The sequence below is a fragment of the Lupinus angustifolius genome, chromosome LG13 (genome assembly GCF_001865875.1).
Source record: "Lupinus angustifolius cultivar Tanjil chromosome LG13, LupAngTanjil_v1.0, whole genome shotgun sequence".
Classification (NCBI taxonomy): Eukaryota; Viridiplantae; Streptophyta; class Magnoliopsida; order Fabales; family Fabaceae; genus Lupinus; species Lupinus angustifolius.
Genome location: NC_032021.1, coordinates 1030909 through 1043289, shown reverse-complemented (window position 1 = coordinate 1043289; position 12381 = coordinate 1030909). Strand labels below are relative to the sequence as shown.

The 12381-nt window shown below is 34.8% G+C and overlaps 2 protein-coding genes and 1 non-coding gene across 5 annotated transcripts; all 3 read right to left on the bottom strand.

The window, feature by feature from the left end:
- TRNAE-CUC lies at positions 1940-2012 on the bottom strand. The gene has a single exon. It is a non-coding gene; the product is annotated as a tRNA-Glu (tRNA).
- Positions 3352-5073, bottom strand: LOC109325869 (thaumatin-like protein 1b). 2 transcript variants are annotated; one of them, XM_019558465.1, is made up of 4 exons: positions 5034-5052; positions 4915-4993; positions 4160-4829; positions 3352-3879 (listed from the first exon to the last, which is right to left on the bottom strand). In XM_019558465.1, the coding sequence occupies exons 2-4, from the start codon at positions 4973-4975 to the stop codon at positions 3576-3578; spliced, it is 1035 nt and encodes a 344-aa protein (XP_019414010.1). In that variant the 5' UTR covers positions 4976-4993; positions 5034-5052; the 3' UTR covers positions 3352-3575. The 2 variants fall into 2 exon arrangements, with proteins under 2 accessions (XP_019414010.1, XP_019414009.1); XM_019558464.1 differs by having other exon boundaries at positions 4915-5073.
- Positions 7952-10885, bottom strand: LOC109363180 (thaumatin-like protein 1b). 2 transcript variants are annotated; one of them, XM_019609343.1, is made up of 4 exons: positions 10487-10884; positions 9663-10359; positions 8318-8415; positions 7952-8208 (listed from the first exon to the last, which is right to left on the bottom strand). In XM_019609343.1, exons 1-4 carry the CDS (start codon positions 10545-10547, stop codon positions 8201-8203), a joined length of 864 nt encoding a protein of 287 aa, XP_019464888.1. In that variant the 5' UTR covers positions 10548-10884; the 3' UTR covers positions 7952-8200. The 2 variants fall into 2 exon arrangements, with proteins under 2 accessions (XP_019464888.1, XP_019464886.1); XM_019609341.1 differs by having other exon boundaries at positions 7987-8415; positions 10487-10885.

Below are 12381 nucleotides of genomic sequence, written 5' to 3'. Positions count from 1 at the left end.
CATGTTGTAATTTTTGACTTGGGTACCTTGGTCTTAATGCTTAAAACCTTGAATTATGATAAAAATAGTATAAAAAATTGCAGGGCCAAACATCAAGAAATTGGAGATATGAAAACCCCACAACCATATGTGTCTTTCTGTGATTCCATTATGCTACACTGTGTAATGAATTCATATTCATTAGCCGGGTGTCCATAGAAAAGTGGCAAGTGTGATTTCCATGTCTCTGTCTTATCCATATCCAACTGTGCTTTATTATCCATAGAAGCAAGGGGTTATATTGAATGTTCATCAAGGTGATGATTGCATCTGAGTTTATCAGGACCACTCTGCGAAAATCTCTGCCTGATCCAACACTTGCAATCATTCAAGTTAGGCAAAACATTTAAAATATCAAGCTCATACTTTCAAAAGTAAATAGTACAATGTCAAAGTTTAGGTATTGTAATCGAGATACATGTCACATTTTAAAGCAAATCCCCAATCTATTTCCAACCTGCTCAAAATCTATGTGTGCTTTATTGAATAATAGGTATTTAAATAGACTAATGTCATGCCAAACTTTTAATATCTCATGTAATAGGCTAGACTAGAGTCATAGAGTTGAAGCTCAAAACAGACCTATTTAGTATTTATATCAAAGCATCTTTGGACCTAATCTAATAAATGACAACTCGAAAACAATTTATTTATTTAAAGAGTGTAATGTTTATGTATTAATAATATAAAAATTTGTATACAAATAATGAATCATCTACTATTTATTTGTATTACTTTTAATTAAGAGTCAATAATAATTAAAAATAAATGGATGGTGATACACTGATTATAGGTAAAACTCTTATACTTTCATTCGCATTAATATTTTTCTCTTATTTAAAATAGAATATATATTAATGGTAAAAGCCCCCTAGGAGGCCCGAAGCTTTCATTTTCAAGCCCACACTAATGTTGTGCTAGGACATGACACGTTTGTGTGGCCATTATGACCCTTAGTAGCATTGTCAAATCTGTTTTCATTATGGGTTTGTTGTTTCCAACTTCAAACTCACATATCTATGGCCATAATCCCAACATCTCAGGTCTTTATCGAGGATAACAAAATTAATCTTACTCATCATTATCTTACACAAAAAAAATACTCACATGTCATCATTTTAGTGACCGAATGAGATAATTTATCTCATTATATTAGAAAATTCTTTATTCTCTTTCATCATAGCTGATTCTACCTCATTTACTAACAAGAGGCTAGGGGATGGGCATCAAACAACTTTCTAGTACCATTGTTCTAGTACAATTTCAAGCATTCATGATGAAGCTGGTGCTATTGCTATATGCCTATATAAGAAACCAGTAGAAGAATGTAATGGGTGGTCATTTATGGCATTTGGGCCATGGCTTCATAAAGTTCTGTAACTCGTACCTAAAATGGTCCTAGTCCTTATCCACTTAACTATTTGACGAAAATAGTATGTCCTTATTTGATAGAGTTGGTTGGTGTTCAATAGATTATTGAAGTTACTATATTTCAAAATAATCAATCAGTTGAAACCTGTGTTATTGATATAATAACTCGTGTTGCTTAATATCCTGTATTGGCTGTTGCCTATTTGCCTTTCATTTTAAGTTGTTAAAGGTTTTGTTCTCTAATATTGGAGAGACAAATATGATGCCTTTGTTCCGTGGGCATATCTTTTAGAGTCATACATATTTTGGGACAGAAGATGTGGCTGAGGAGGGTATGAGGATTTGCTGTCCCCAACCATGTCCTTATTCAATCACAATGAAACAAAATTGATAAAATTATGAATATTTAATTTTTTTAATGACATAATAGAATTGGTGTGAAACAACAGATCTTGTCCCGCTGAGGAGGCGCTATCACTATTATTCGGGTTGGGTATTCTTTACAAACTTGTAAAGGGCTTGAAAAAAGTTCCGTTGCCGGGACTTGAAACCGGGTCTCTCGGGTGAGAGCCGAGTATCCTGACCAACTAGACTACAACGGATGCTGATATTTGCTCTATTTAAAGTATAAATTTGAAAGTTAAGCCGAATCTTAAATCATTTTGGTCATCTTTTGAATAACATATTGTAACTTTTTAGAGCAATAAACACCTAATATGTTAATGCCTAATTGTTTATTACAGTTTGAGTGAAAATTGAAGGTTAAAAGTTCAGCTAATATACGAGGTGGTCGTGTTGTTGCAAAGCCGAAGACTAATAAAACTTTAAAGATAATTCTAGCAAGTGTGTATTCATAATTTCATATAAACAGATAAAAGGGTCATATATGCTAAGCAAATATTATAAGGATCCACATGCTTTGAATTTCTAACATTCCAAAACACATCCATGACTAGAATGAGATTGTAAGAGGTGCAAATAAGATATTAGGGGATTATTTCAGAGTTAAATTTTGGAGGGGAAAGAACAAAAATAGAAAATTTAGAAGTCATCTCATAAATGTATTTCATGGCTCCAAAGTTTTCATTTTTCTTTATTCTTCTCCAAAATTCAACTTTCCAACTAACATAAAGAGTGTTATTCACATAGGGAAAAAAGGGGGTAGAGTATTATACAATTTTGTGGATCCTAACGCTGCCATGATATTTTTATTTCCGTGAAGAAAAGTATTGAAGATTTGGACAAAAATGGAGAGAAAATAAGAGTATTGAAAAACTAAGCAAGTATTTTAGACACAATAGTGGCACAAGAAAAGGACAAATACAACCATAGTCTTATAGTCAAATTAATGATTCTAATTTTACATTAAGTGACGTAATCCAATTCCAAAAAATGCATAAAATAGTGGTAAAGCACACATTTAGGTACCCTAAACAGCAGCACTTAGACAACAATAATCCTTCTTTTAGAAAATTGCTGAACAAAAGTTCAAGAACTTGCATAAATTACATCACCAATTTAAAGTGATAGTTGAGACACTTTAAACAAGATACGATCTCCTCATTGACTTTTACTCTAGTTCTTTATCATAAATGGATATAAAACTGGGGTTCACATCTGCATTGTGGATTTAGGCACACTCTACTGGGAAATGCGTTATTGTTATTAATGTTCGATATAATGGTATAAGGTCCACTAAATCACCGGTACATCAAAATATCAAAGTTTCAATAATGGAAAAAGGTATGGTGACAAAATTTCTCCCTCTCTTTTATCGTGATGAGAAACCAGATTCCAAGCTAAACCACCTATGTATTATTATTATAATCCATGTGAAACCAACCAAGCAAACCCAAAATTGAAAAAAAAAGTTGGCTACTTAGTCCTCCAACAATCATAGAACCACAAAAAGCTTCATGGGAAAGATAAACGCTCCCAAGATTATATAAAAACAAATACTTTAACGAATAAAACATGGAATAATAATTTTTTTTTTCCTTGGAGAACATTGAGGTGGGTGGTGTACAATCAATAAGAATCTGGCAGCTTTAGTGGGAAAAAGCCAAAATTCATGAAGCCACCCATTACAACCCGCAAATCTAAAACCCATTTACATTTTTAATTGAACAAACCAAAAGCCACAAGAGTGATAATAGGTGCTACAACTAAATGAAGATGAGAATAATTAAAAGACTAGAAAAGTAAATGAATGAAGAAGAAAGTGTAATAATAGTCCTAGAGGAATCTCCCATTGCCAAACCAGCTAGGTATGACCCATCTGCTAGCATGGCATCTCCGGATCCTGTACCCGACCCTGTTCCAATACCCGCATACCCAACACCCGTATCCGTACCTACACTGCCAGTGTATCCTCCTGTTCCTGTTTCTGTTCCTGTGCCTACTACTCCTATCCCTGACCCTTGTGGTGTTGTTTGGGTCATTGGGTTTGGATCTCTTGATGATTTCTGACTGCAAAATTAAATCAAAACCAAAACAATCACATATTCATCAACTTCTTGGACACATACTCAATAGAAAATGATATCCTCCTACTAATCCTCCTACACACAATAAAGTGACTTATATCAAAAGATGATACTTTAGTAGGAGGAGGATATAACATTAGTCTTCTTTTATACGACACTATCTAGTTTGGAGACAAATGATTTATGTCCTATTTTTTTAAACACAAAAAAATGAAGCATTATGGGTTAATTTATGGAGATAGCATAAGCATTAAAAAATGGACCTTGGAGAAGATGGACAAAAAGTAATGGTATAATCAGCACCACTGCATGTAAATGTACTCGTAGCATCATCGTATGCGTAGCTATACGATTTGGGACATGCAGCCTTAAACATTTGCGAATAGATTGAGGGTCTACATGTCCCCGGTGAACCATACGCGCCACTGCAACAATACTCAGGGCTACCAAACGCTTCACACGCGCTCTTACACGCTCCACCACCCTCTACTTTCAACTCCGCTGGACACTGGAGGTTCAGATCCGAAGTGCAGCCGGTTGAAGCACACGAACCGGACCCGCCACTCCCTTCAACAATCATCGGAAGATTGTAACCGTCGACGAGGCTAACATCGTAGAAGTCTTGACCTATTGTGCCAAGAGTGAACTCAGCTAGAGTTACCGGAGGAGCTGCTCCGGCACCGTTGCATTCTTGTTGGCCGGAACCGCAGTCACCGGTGAGACATGAACCGGAACCGGATCCGTCGAAGTTGCAACCGGTTCGAGCCCAGAAACGACCGGACCAAGCGGTTGGAGGTTGGAAAGTGCGGGAAGTGAGTTTGGGGAGCTCGAAACCGGTGGAGTCGAGAGGTGGGCTACCGGCATTAGCGAGAATACCTGGCCAAACGGTGTAGTCGCATCTGTTAACAAATGTGAAGGTAGCAGCTATAACACCTGAACATCAAAATAAAACAAGTTAGTGTTAAAATGTGTTAAGAGTTAAGAAGAAGTAAGAGTGTGTTTTGTGTTGTGTTTTTACCAGTGGGAGTGAAGAGTAGGAGTGTAATGAGTGTGAAATAAGAGTGGAGGAAGAGATCCATAGGTGGAAGTAGTGAATGTGAATGTGAATGTGAATGTGAAATGAATAATTATGAGTTGGTATTGGTGTTAGTGAGTGAAAGAGTGTGGAGTGGATAGAGAGATGTGTGATGTGAGTAGCCAGAAAACGTGGAAGACTGTTTTTAGAGTAAGAGACTGTAGTGCTCTTGGATGGGAATCTTCTGTTCCCGACCATGTACCCTGACCAATTACAATGAAGCAAAATTAATAAAATTATGAATATTTAATTTTTTTTTAACTGACGTGACATAATATGATTGGTCAAGGACATGCTTTGGGACATAGTTTGGGACAGCAGATCCAATATCCATTACCAAGAGATTGTGATCACTATCTCGAATTAATTAAAATATGATTTTTTATTTTATTCATATAGCAAAATATGATAGATTTAGTACAGGGAATATCACACCGTTGGGGATAGATCATCTTTGTCTGTTACATGGACTTAGGGGCTTAGGGCCATCTCAATCACTAAATTAATACTTTAATAACCATGCTAACTAAAGGAAGTGTTTTGCTCACTGAGATTTGCACCATGATTTAATTTATCTTAGCAAGGAATTATATATTTGTATAGTCTCTTAAACGACTATAAGGTCAAATATTAAGGTTATAAGGATAGAAAACAATTATTAAATAATTCATACATTGTCCCATGTTTGAATAGAAAACTAAGTCTACTTAATATCCTTTATTCACTTATTAAGGAAGCACGAGACAAAAATTCACATTGAGAAATTAAACTGAAGTTTTGTATAGGTAATAGGTAATTAGTTGAAAATAACCGAAGAAAACCAAACATAGGGCACATAACATATCGTTTACTCTCAACACACCTAAAATGCGGAAAGTTTCTCTATATATTGCCGTAGCACGTAATAATATAATATTAAATCAGAGAACCTTTATTGTTAATCGTGATTGAAGATTTGTACAAGACAGACAGAAAGCAATTATGTAAAAGCATTGGATACCATTTCCATCTCTCTTCTTTTTAGGCTACACAGCCTCACCACTGGATTCTGGAAATTTTGACTCCTAAAACTTTTCCAACAATATAACTATAGTTATATAGTTACGGTATCTAACTATAGTCATATAATTAAGATAAATACATATGGTGGTGTAAGGTTAGATAATTACATTTTATCTTGTAATTATAACTGTTTTTAGATAGAGACTAATGAATTTTCCCATATCAGAAAATAACTTATCTTTTTTAACCAGTAAAGATGTGACATGTGTGCTATTTTGTTTATTTTTAAAAATATTTTTATAAAAAATGATGAAACATAACACATGTCATGATTCAAATGGCAGAAAGAGATAACTATCTCTTTATATACTTTATTCCCTTTTACGTATTCTCTAACATATTTTCTTACGCAGCTACAACAAAATTTTTTGTCTCGGTATTAACAAGCATAGACGAGAGATTACTCAAACATATGATAAGAGTTTTTCGTACTTCAAATAAAATCATTAAACATAAGAATTTGTGAGAAAACTGAAAAGCACATGTGTTGAGATACAAAAGAATTAAAACATTCGAATATGAGGTACATTGTTATTTGTGAATATCTCTCGTCAAAACACTATGTCATTATAAAACAACTCTTCAACAATTTGCATAATTGATTACTTCTAAATCATACAATTGCAAAGGCTAGGTAAACATCCTTTCTCATACATCAGCATAAAGTAATTATGGCCCATTTGACCAAAAAGAAAATAAGTAAAATAAGGTTTTAAGTTTTCTCCTCCAAGGTTTAAAAAGATCCCCCACTTTGTTCTCAATTTAATCTTACACAAAGTTAACTTTTTTCAAAGAATATTAATGTTGAAAGGGACTTTAAAAACAAGCATCGATTATATGTTAATGGATTCAAGCATCTTATCAAGAGCAAGGTGGAAGCTTGTAAATTTTAACTTAACTGATGGGACACTATCCACAAAAACTCTTAAACTAGCTTGATGATTTAACTGAGTTGGTGTGTTTAAGAATTGCTCAAGTGGCTCACAAGTGACAACATAAACAAATGTCTGGTTTATCATGTGTGAGATAGACAAACACCCTACAAATTTACATTTTATTAAAATTAAGTTGGTTCAAATTCATCTTTGCATGTTCTAACCCAAACGCACAATGAAGAGTTAGGCAACTATATACGGAAAAAACTGCCTCTTCTAAACTAAGTTGAAAAGTTAACTTTGACTATGAGTAAATTACACCGACACCCCCAAAGTGAGTTTTAACAAAATTACATAAATCATCTCTCACTTTTCTACACATACACATAACCCTATTTTTTTTTATACTTTCATACCACCTCTGTATGAGAAATAAGTTTAGTTTTTTAAACAAAAATGTGATAAACGCAATTAAATTAAATAAAACATGGTATATTGTGGAGACAAGTCCAAATAATATGAGTTGATACCTCTTTATTATTTTTGTTCGTTACGATATAACATAAGAGCAATTTAAACAATATCTCTTTAGAATTGTCGATGCATTTTATAACAAAAAAATAATAAAGATACATTGATTTATATATTATTTGGATTTTTCCTCACAATATACTATTGTTTAACATAATTGCATTTATCGGATGATTTGTATAATTTCACTAAAACTCATTAGTTGTTAGTGTAATTAAATCTTGTACTATTTACTTCCTCACCTTCACTTTAGGAAAAACAATGGTAACAAAATTCGGAAAAATCTGTTTAGTTTTCAGCTAACCTAATTCAAATTGCAGATGACCTACATAATACTTTAAGTTATGTAGTTTGGGCCTTGTCCTCCTTATCCGTTTGGAAGTTTTGCATCAGAATAGCCTGAATAAGTTGGTATGAATTCAGGGGTGCTTATGAAATAAGAATGTTGCGTATACACTTGATTTGCTTAATGTCTTTTTCCTCATAAAATTGTGCAACACACATTGAGTATATTGAATGCATTAATTATGCACCAAGCATTACTTCATATCATAAAGCTATCCTCTTGTACATTTCTTAATGTCATTCTTAAGCCTCTCATAACTTGCAAAATCTGACTCCAGAATACTTATCAATTTGGTAATATCTCTGCATGCAAATCATAATTGAATGATTGCCAGAGATACCCTATTGAAGTATATAAAAGGACAAATATTTACAGTGTTTCCTATATGATATATCTTTGAAGTCCTGCATTATCACTATCTGCCTGAAGTGTCAAGCAAACAAAAGTCATTAAGGATATAAAAGAGGGAAGAATAGGAAATAAGCCACTGCAATAGAGGCAACATAAGTTATACTTTGTGTTTGGATCAGACCTGTTGATGAAGAACCACCTGAATGCGATAAATACATCATAGTTTTGTTTACGAGAGGAAGCGGTGCACCATCTTTCCGCACTTCCAGCAGTTTTTCGCTGCACAACTCCAAACAAGATACATGCACATGTTATTCCCCTATACTCAAAAGGAGTGGTACTGTTAATCTAATGCAGAACATGCTATTGATGCAATCCGTGTTATACCGCGATGCACTACACTATCTAGAAGATGACAAATCTTAAGGATCTCAAATCTTAGCGCATATACTTCTGTCCTATTATGTTATTTGGTGTTTGGAATGTGGGCCACAGAAAATAATACCAATTACCAACTATGACAAGCACCACTAGGAAAAGCAGAAATAATGGATACATGTAAAATATTTAACAAGTTTCAAGGAGGAAATGTCTACTACTAAGAATATGAGTAAGGGTGCTGTTTACTAGAACATGGAAAGACTAAAGAGAATTCAAGTTTACTCCATCTTTAGAGATAATAAAACACCTTTGCAAAGCTCACTAAAACACACAGGCGCATTGATTCAGCGATCCTAATAATCATTTATCTGTTTGTGTGGTCAGATTTATCTTATTACCTTTTATAGTAAAAAAAGAGTACTAGTTCATATAGAAGAAATAACTTCCATACAAGGTCAATGGCAAGTAACTAATCATTTCCATAACTAGAGGGAGCTAATGAAAATGAGTGGTAAGAAAATATAGTCATTTATTTTTGGTGCTGGTCTTGTACTCATGTACAAACTAATCTACTTCCACATATCTTATCTCAGCATCATTCCAAACATACTCCACATAAAAAAGCTCCCTCAACTAATCAATGAATGGCCCCTTAACATTTTAGTCAACAAAACATGCAGTAGTTATCTGCGGAAATGGACAACTAAACATAAAAAGAAGGGCTTTATTAACATATACATACATAAATTGGATTAATTAAAGCAAAATGAATAACTCTACTTTGAGACAAAGATTGTGAACTTGTAATTTTTGTTACCCCTTGAATGACAATATATAAAAACCTATACAGCCTTAACATACATTAATAGAACTATTCTATACTCTCATAAAATTTTAGCCTAGAAATTCATTATACTTCCTATATTTTAAGAGTCTTAACTCTATGGACTAAAAATATAAAGATGTATACACAATAATAACATCTTTCATTATTTATTTGGATTTCTTTTTTTTTGAAAATCGATAATGATTGAAAATGAATGATGGATAATACAGTGATCATAGAATTTTTTCACATATTTTAAACTACAATATTTGGAGAATTTAACCTTATTAAAGCAATATGGTCAAAGAGGTAAATGTACCTGGTATAGGGTAAAGGGCAAAATATGATCAAGTAGTTAGCGGAGGCACACGTGTATGTGCTAGTCTTGTCATCATACGCGTAGCTATATGCGCGTGGGCAAGCAAACTTGAAGAACTGCGAGTAAACAGAAGGACCACACGTGTCAGGCGTTGAGTAAGCTTCACTACAACAATACCTTGGATCACCAAAAGCCTCACACGCGCTCCTGCACGCGACACTTTCTCTACTCCCATTCCCACGCACCACCCTGAGGTCCTTCGGGCACGCGCCGTTGAGCTCCACCAAGCACCCCGTCGGGCTGCACCCACCCCTGGTACCTCCCTTCGCCACGATCAGCATCGGAAGGTTGTAACCGTCAACCAAACTCACGTCGTAGAAGTCCAACCCGTCGGCGCCGTTAAGTGTGAGCTCCGCCAGCGTTGCCGGCGGTTTGGCACCTCCACCGGCACACTCTACCTTGCCGGAGCCACAATCGGCGGTTACGCATGAGAATTTTCCGTCGGAGCCTTTGCCGCAGAGGGTCCGAGCCCATAGCCGACCCGACCAAGATTTGGGGATTTTGATGGTCTTGGACTTGCCGCTGTTAAGAGCGAAACCGGTGGTGGGTAGCGGCGGTGAAGTGGCGCCGGAGAGTAGTCCCGGCCATATCGTGTGGCGGCACTTGTTCACGATCTTGAACGACGTTGATTGTACCTCTGCAATGACAAGGCTGAATGTTACAGTGAAGTTCAAATCTTTATAGAGTAAGAGTAAATAATACACTTTCAAATTCCCAATTTTGTTGAAGTTTTGCGATTTTTTCTTCTAGTTTATGAAGCTTACCTGAGAGGAAAGATAATGCAACAAAGATGAGAATAATGAGAAAGAGAAGGACGCGACCCATATGATTCTTGAGTTGTTTGAAGAAAGTGGTAATCAAAGATAAAATCTTTGAAGAATGATTGATTCAGAAAATACCAATTAGTTGTAATTGGGAGCTTCACTTTTCTTGTGACCCTAAGTGATGTTTCTTTTTTTTCCTATGCTTTTTCTTTTGCTTGCTTACTCGCTCTGATAATAACCCTTTTGTCCCCAAAATTATTAGTTCCCTTTTCTATTTTTTTGTTTTCTAACCTATTGCTTAAGTAACCAATGATTGTACACTTGTGCCAACAATATTAACAAAACAGAACATTCTAGTCTGAAGCATGATTCCACTATACCGGATTCTCAATCATCATTCCATATTTTCCTTTATAGGCTTACTTCTACATCTCTTAGAAGGTAGAACTCTTGAACAACATATTAAAAATCATTTCATTTTTTATACAAAAATGCATCTTGATAAACAATATAACTTTTAGTAATCAGAATGGGACCCAATCCCATGTCAATTGAGGTGTTCCTGGTCCCAACACATGGAATGTTGTTAACATGCAATCTGTAACAGAATAAGATATTACAGAATTTGCTTAAATGAAAAGCGAAATCTTAGGGTATATACACCATAAAGGCGTAGTAGCATCATGATACAAATATAACAAATTTGTATGCTACATGCAAGCTTAATCTCAACAAAATAAGGTATTGAGAAGCATGTTTGACTATTGTTTGCATTAAGAACAAGCATCTCCTTAGTTATCTCCTTCTCTAGCATACTTACAGAACATGATAAATCACAGAAGATAACTCTCTTTGGCCCCTAATCTTACTAACATCACTATAAGTAGGCAACACTGCACTCTCCACTTTCCCAAACCATTGACTATCACAAGCATGGAAACAGAAATCACGGGTTCCTTGGATTTTTATATTTTGGGCTTTCACAGTTAAAGTGGATTTGCTTTTGATTGACCTAAGATACAGATTTGGGCTGAGTTGTTTCACAAATATTGGGCCTAAGAGTTGTTTCATGATCCATGCTTACCTCTAAAATAAAGATCAAGCAAAGCATAAGGGTAATGGACTAAGAGCACACTGCCTTTTGTTTCAAAAGCTAGGTTTTACTACACTCACAATAGTGAATAGTTTCTATTGTTATTGAAGCATGAGAGGAATGGAGAACCACGACACCATATTTTGAACCAAAACTTTAATATATTACATTTATGAGTCTTTCTACTTCTAAAGTCTTTCACTTGTTGCTCATATCCTAGTGTATCTTGTCTTTTTTAAGTGTTTGAAAATGTTTCTTTTCATGCCAGCACTTCTGTTTGGTTTTCAACATATACATTTCCATTCAGCCATAAAGTGAACAACTTTATAAAGCGAATACTAATATGGAAGAACTTGCCCTTAGGTTGTATATTGCCAAGATAAAGTAACTGGCAAATATATCAAGCTAAATATTTTGTTTGATTTTCACAGTGCAAAAGAAGGCATTAAAGTGAAGCAAAAGTTGATTTTTATGATAGGATTCTTTTGGTCACAGAAGAGGTCCCAGCAGCATGGAGGCAATAAAGATGAGGATATCATGATGGTGTTGGTGGATAAATTAAACCAAAGCAAAGCAAATAATTATATTGCAATGCAAACATAGACATTCATCTTTGTAAATAAGATTGGCCACCATTCAAGTACTAATGGTGCAATATTTTTCTCCCATGCCTACCAAAAAGCCAAAAGTTCTAACGTCAATTTTTTATGATCATGAGCATAGGAAAAGGGAGACTCACAAAAATTGCATAGCAACAGCAAGAAAGGAGATATTGATGCCCAAAAAGGATTGACCTCTATAA

What these genes read in the sequence shown, in the direction of transcription:
- LOC109325869 (XM_019558464.1), bottom strand. Translation starts at nt 4,975, where the DNA reads ATGGATCTCTTCCTCCACTCTTATTTCACACTCATTACACTCCTACTC. An exon ending in CCTACTCTTCACTCCCACTG is followed by an intron (nt 4,830 to 4,914) that starts GTAAAAACACAA and finishes TTTGATGTTCAG; the next exon opens with GTGTTATAGCTGCTACCTTC. An exon ending in TTTTGTCCATCTTCTCCAAG is followed by an intron (nt 3,880 to 4,159) that starts GTCCATTTTTTA and finishes TTAATTTTGCAG; the next exon opens with TCAGAAATCATCAAGAGATC.
- LOC109363180 (XM_019609341.1), bottom strand. Translation starts at nt 10,547, where the DNA reads ATGGGTCGCGTCCTTCTCTTTCTCATTATTCTCATCTTTGTTGCATTA. An exon ending in TGCATTATCTTTCCTCTCAG is followed by an intron (nt 10,360 to 10,486) that starts GTAAGCTTCATA and finishes TTGTCATTGCAG; the next exon opens with AGGTACAATCAACGTCGTTC. An exon ending in TGCCCTTTACCCTATACCAG is followed by an intron (nt 8,416 to 9,662) that starts GTACATTTACCT and finishes GGAGTTGTGCAG; the next exon opens with CGAAAAACTGCTGGAAGTGC.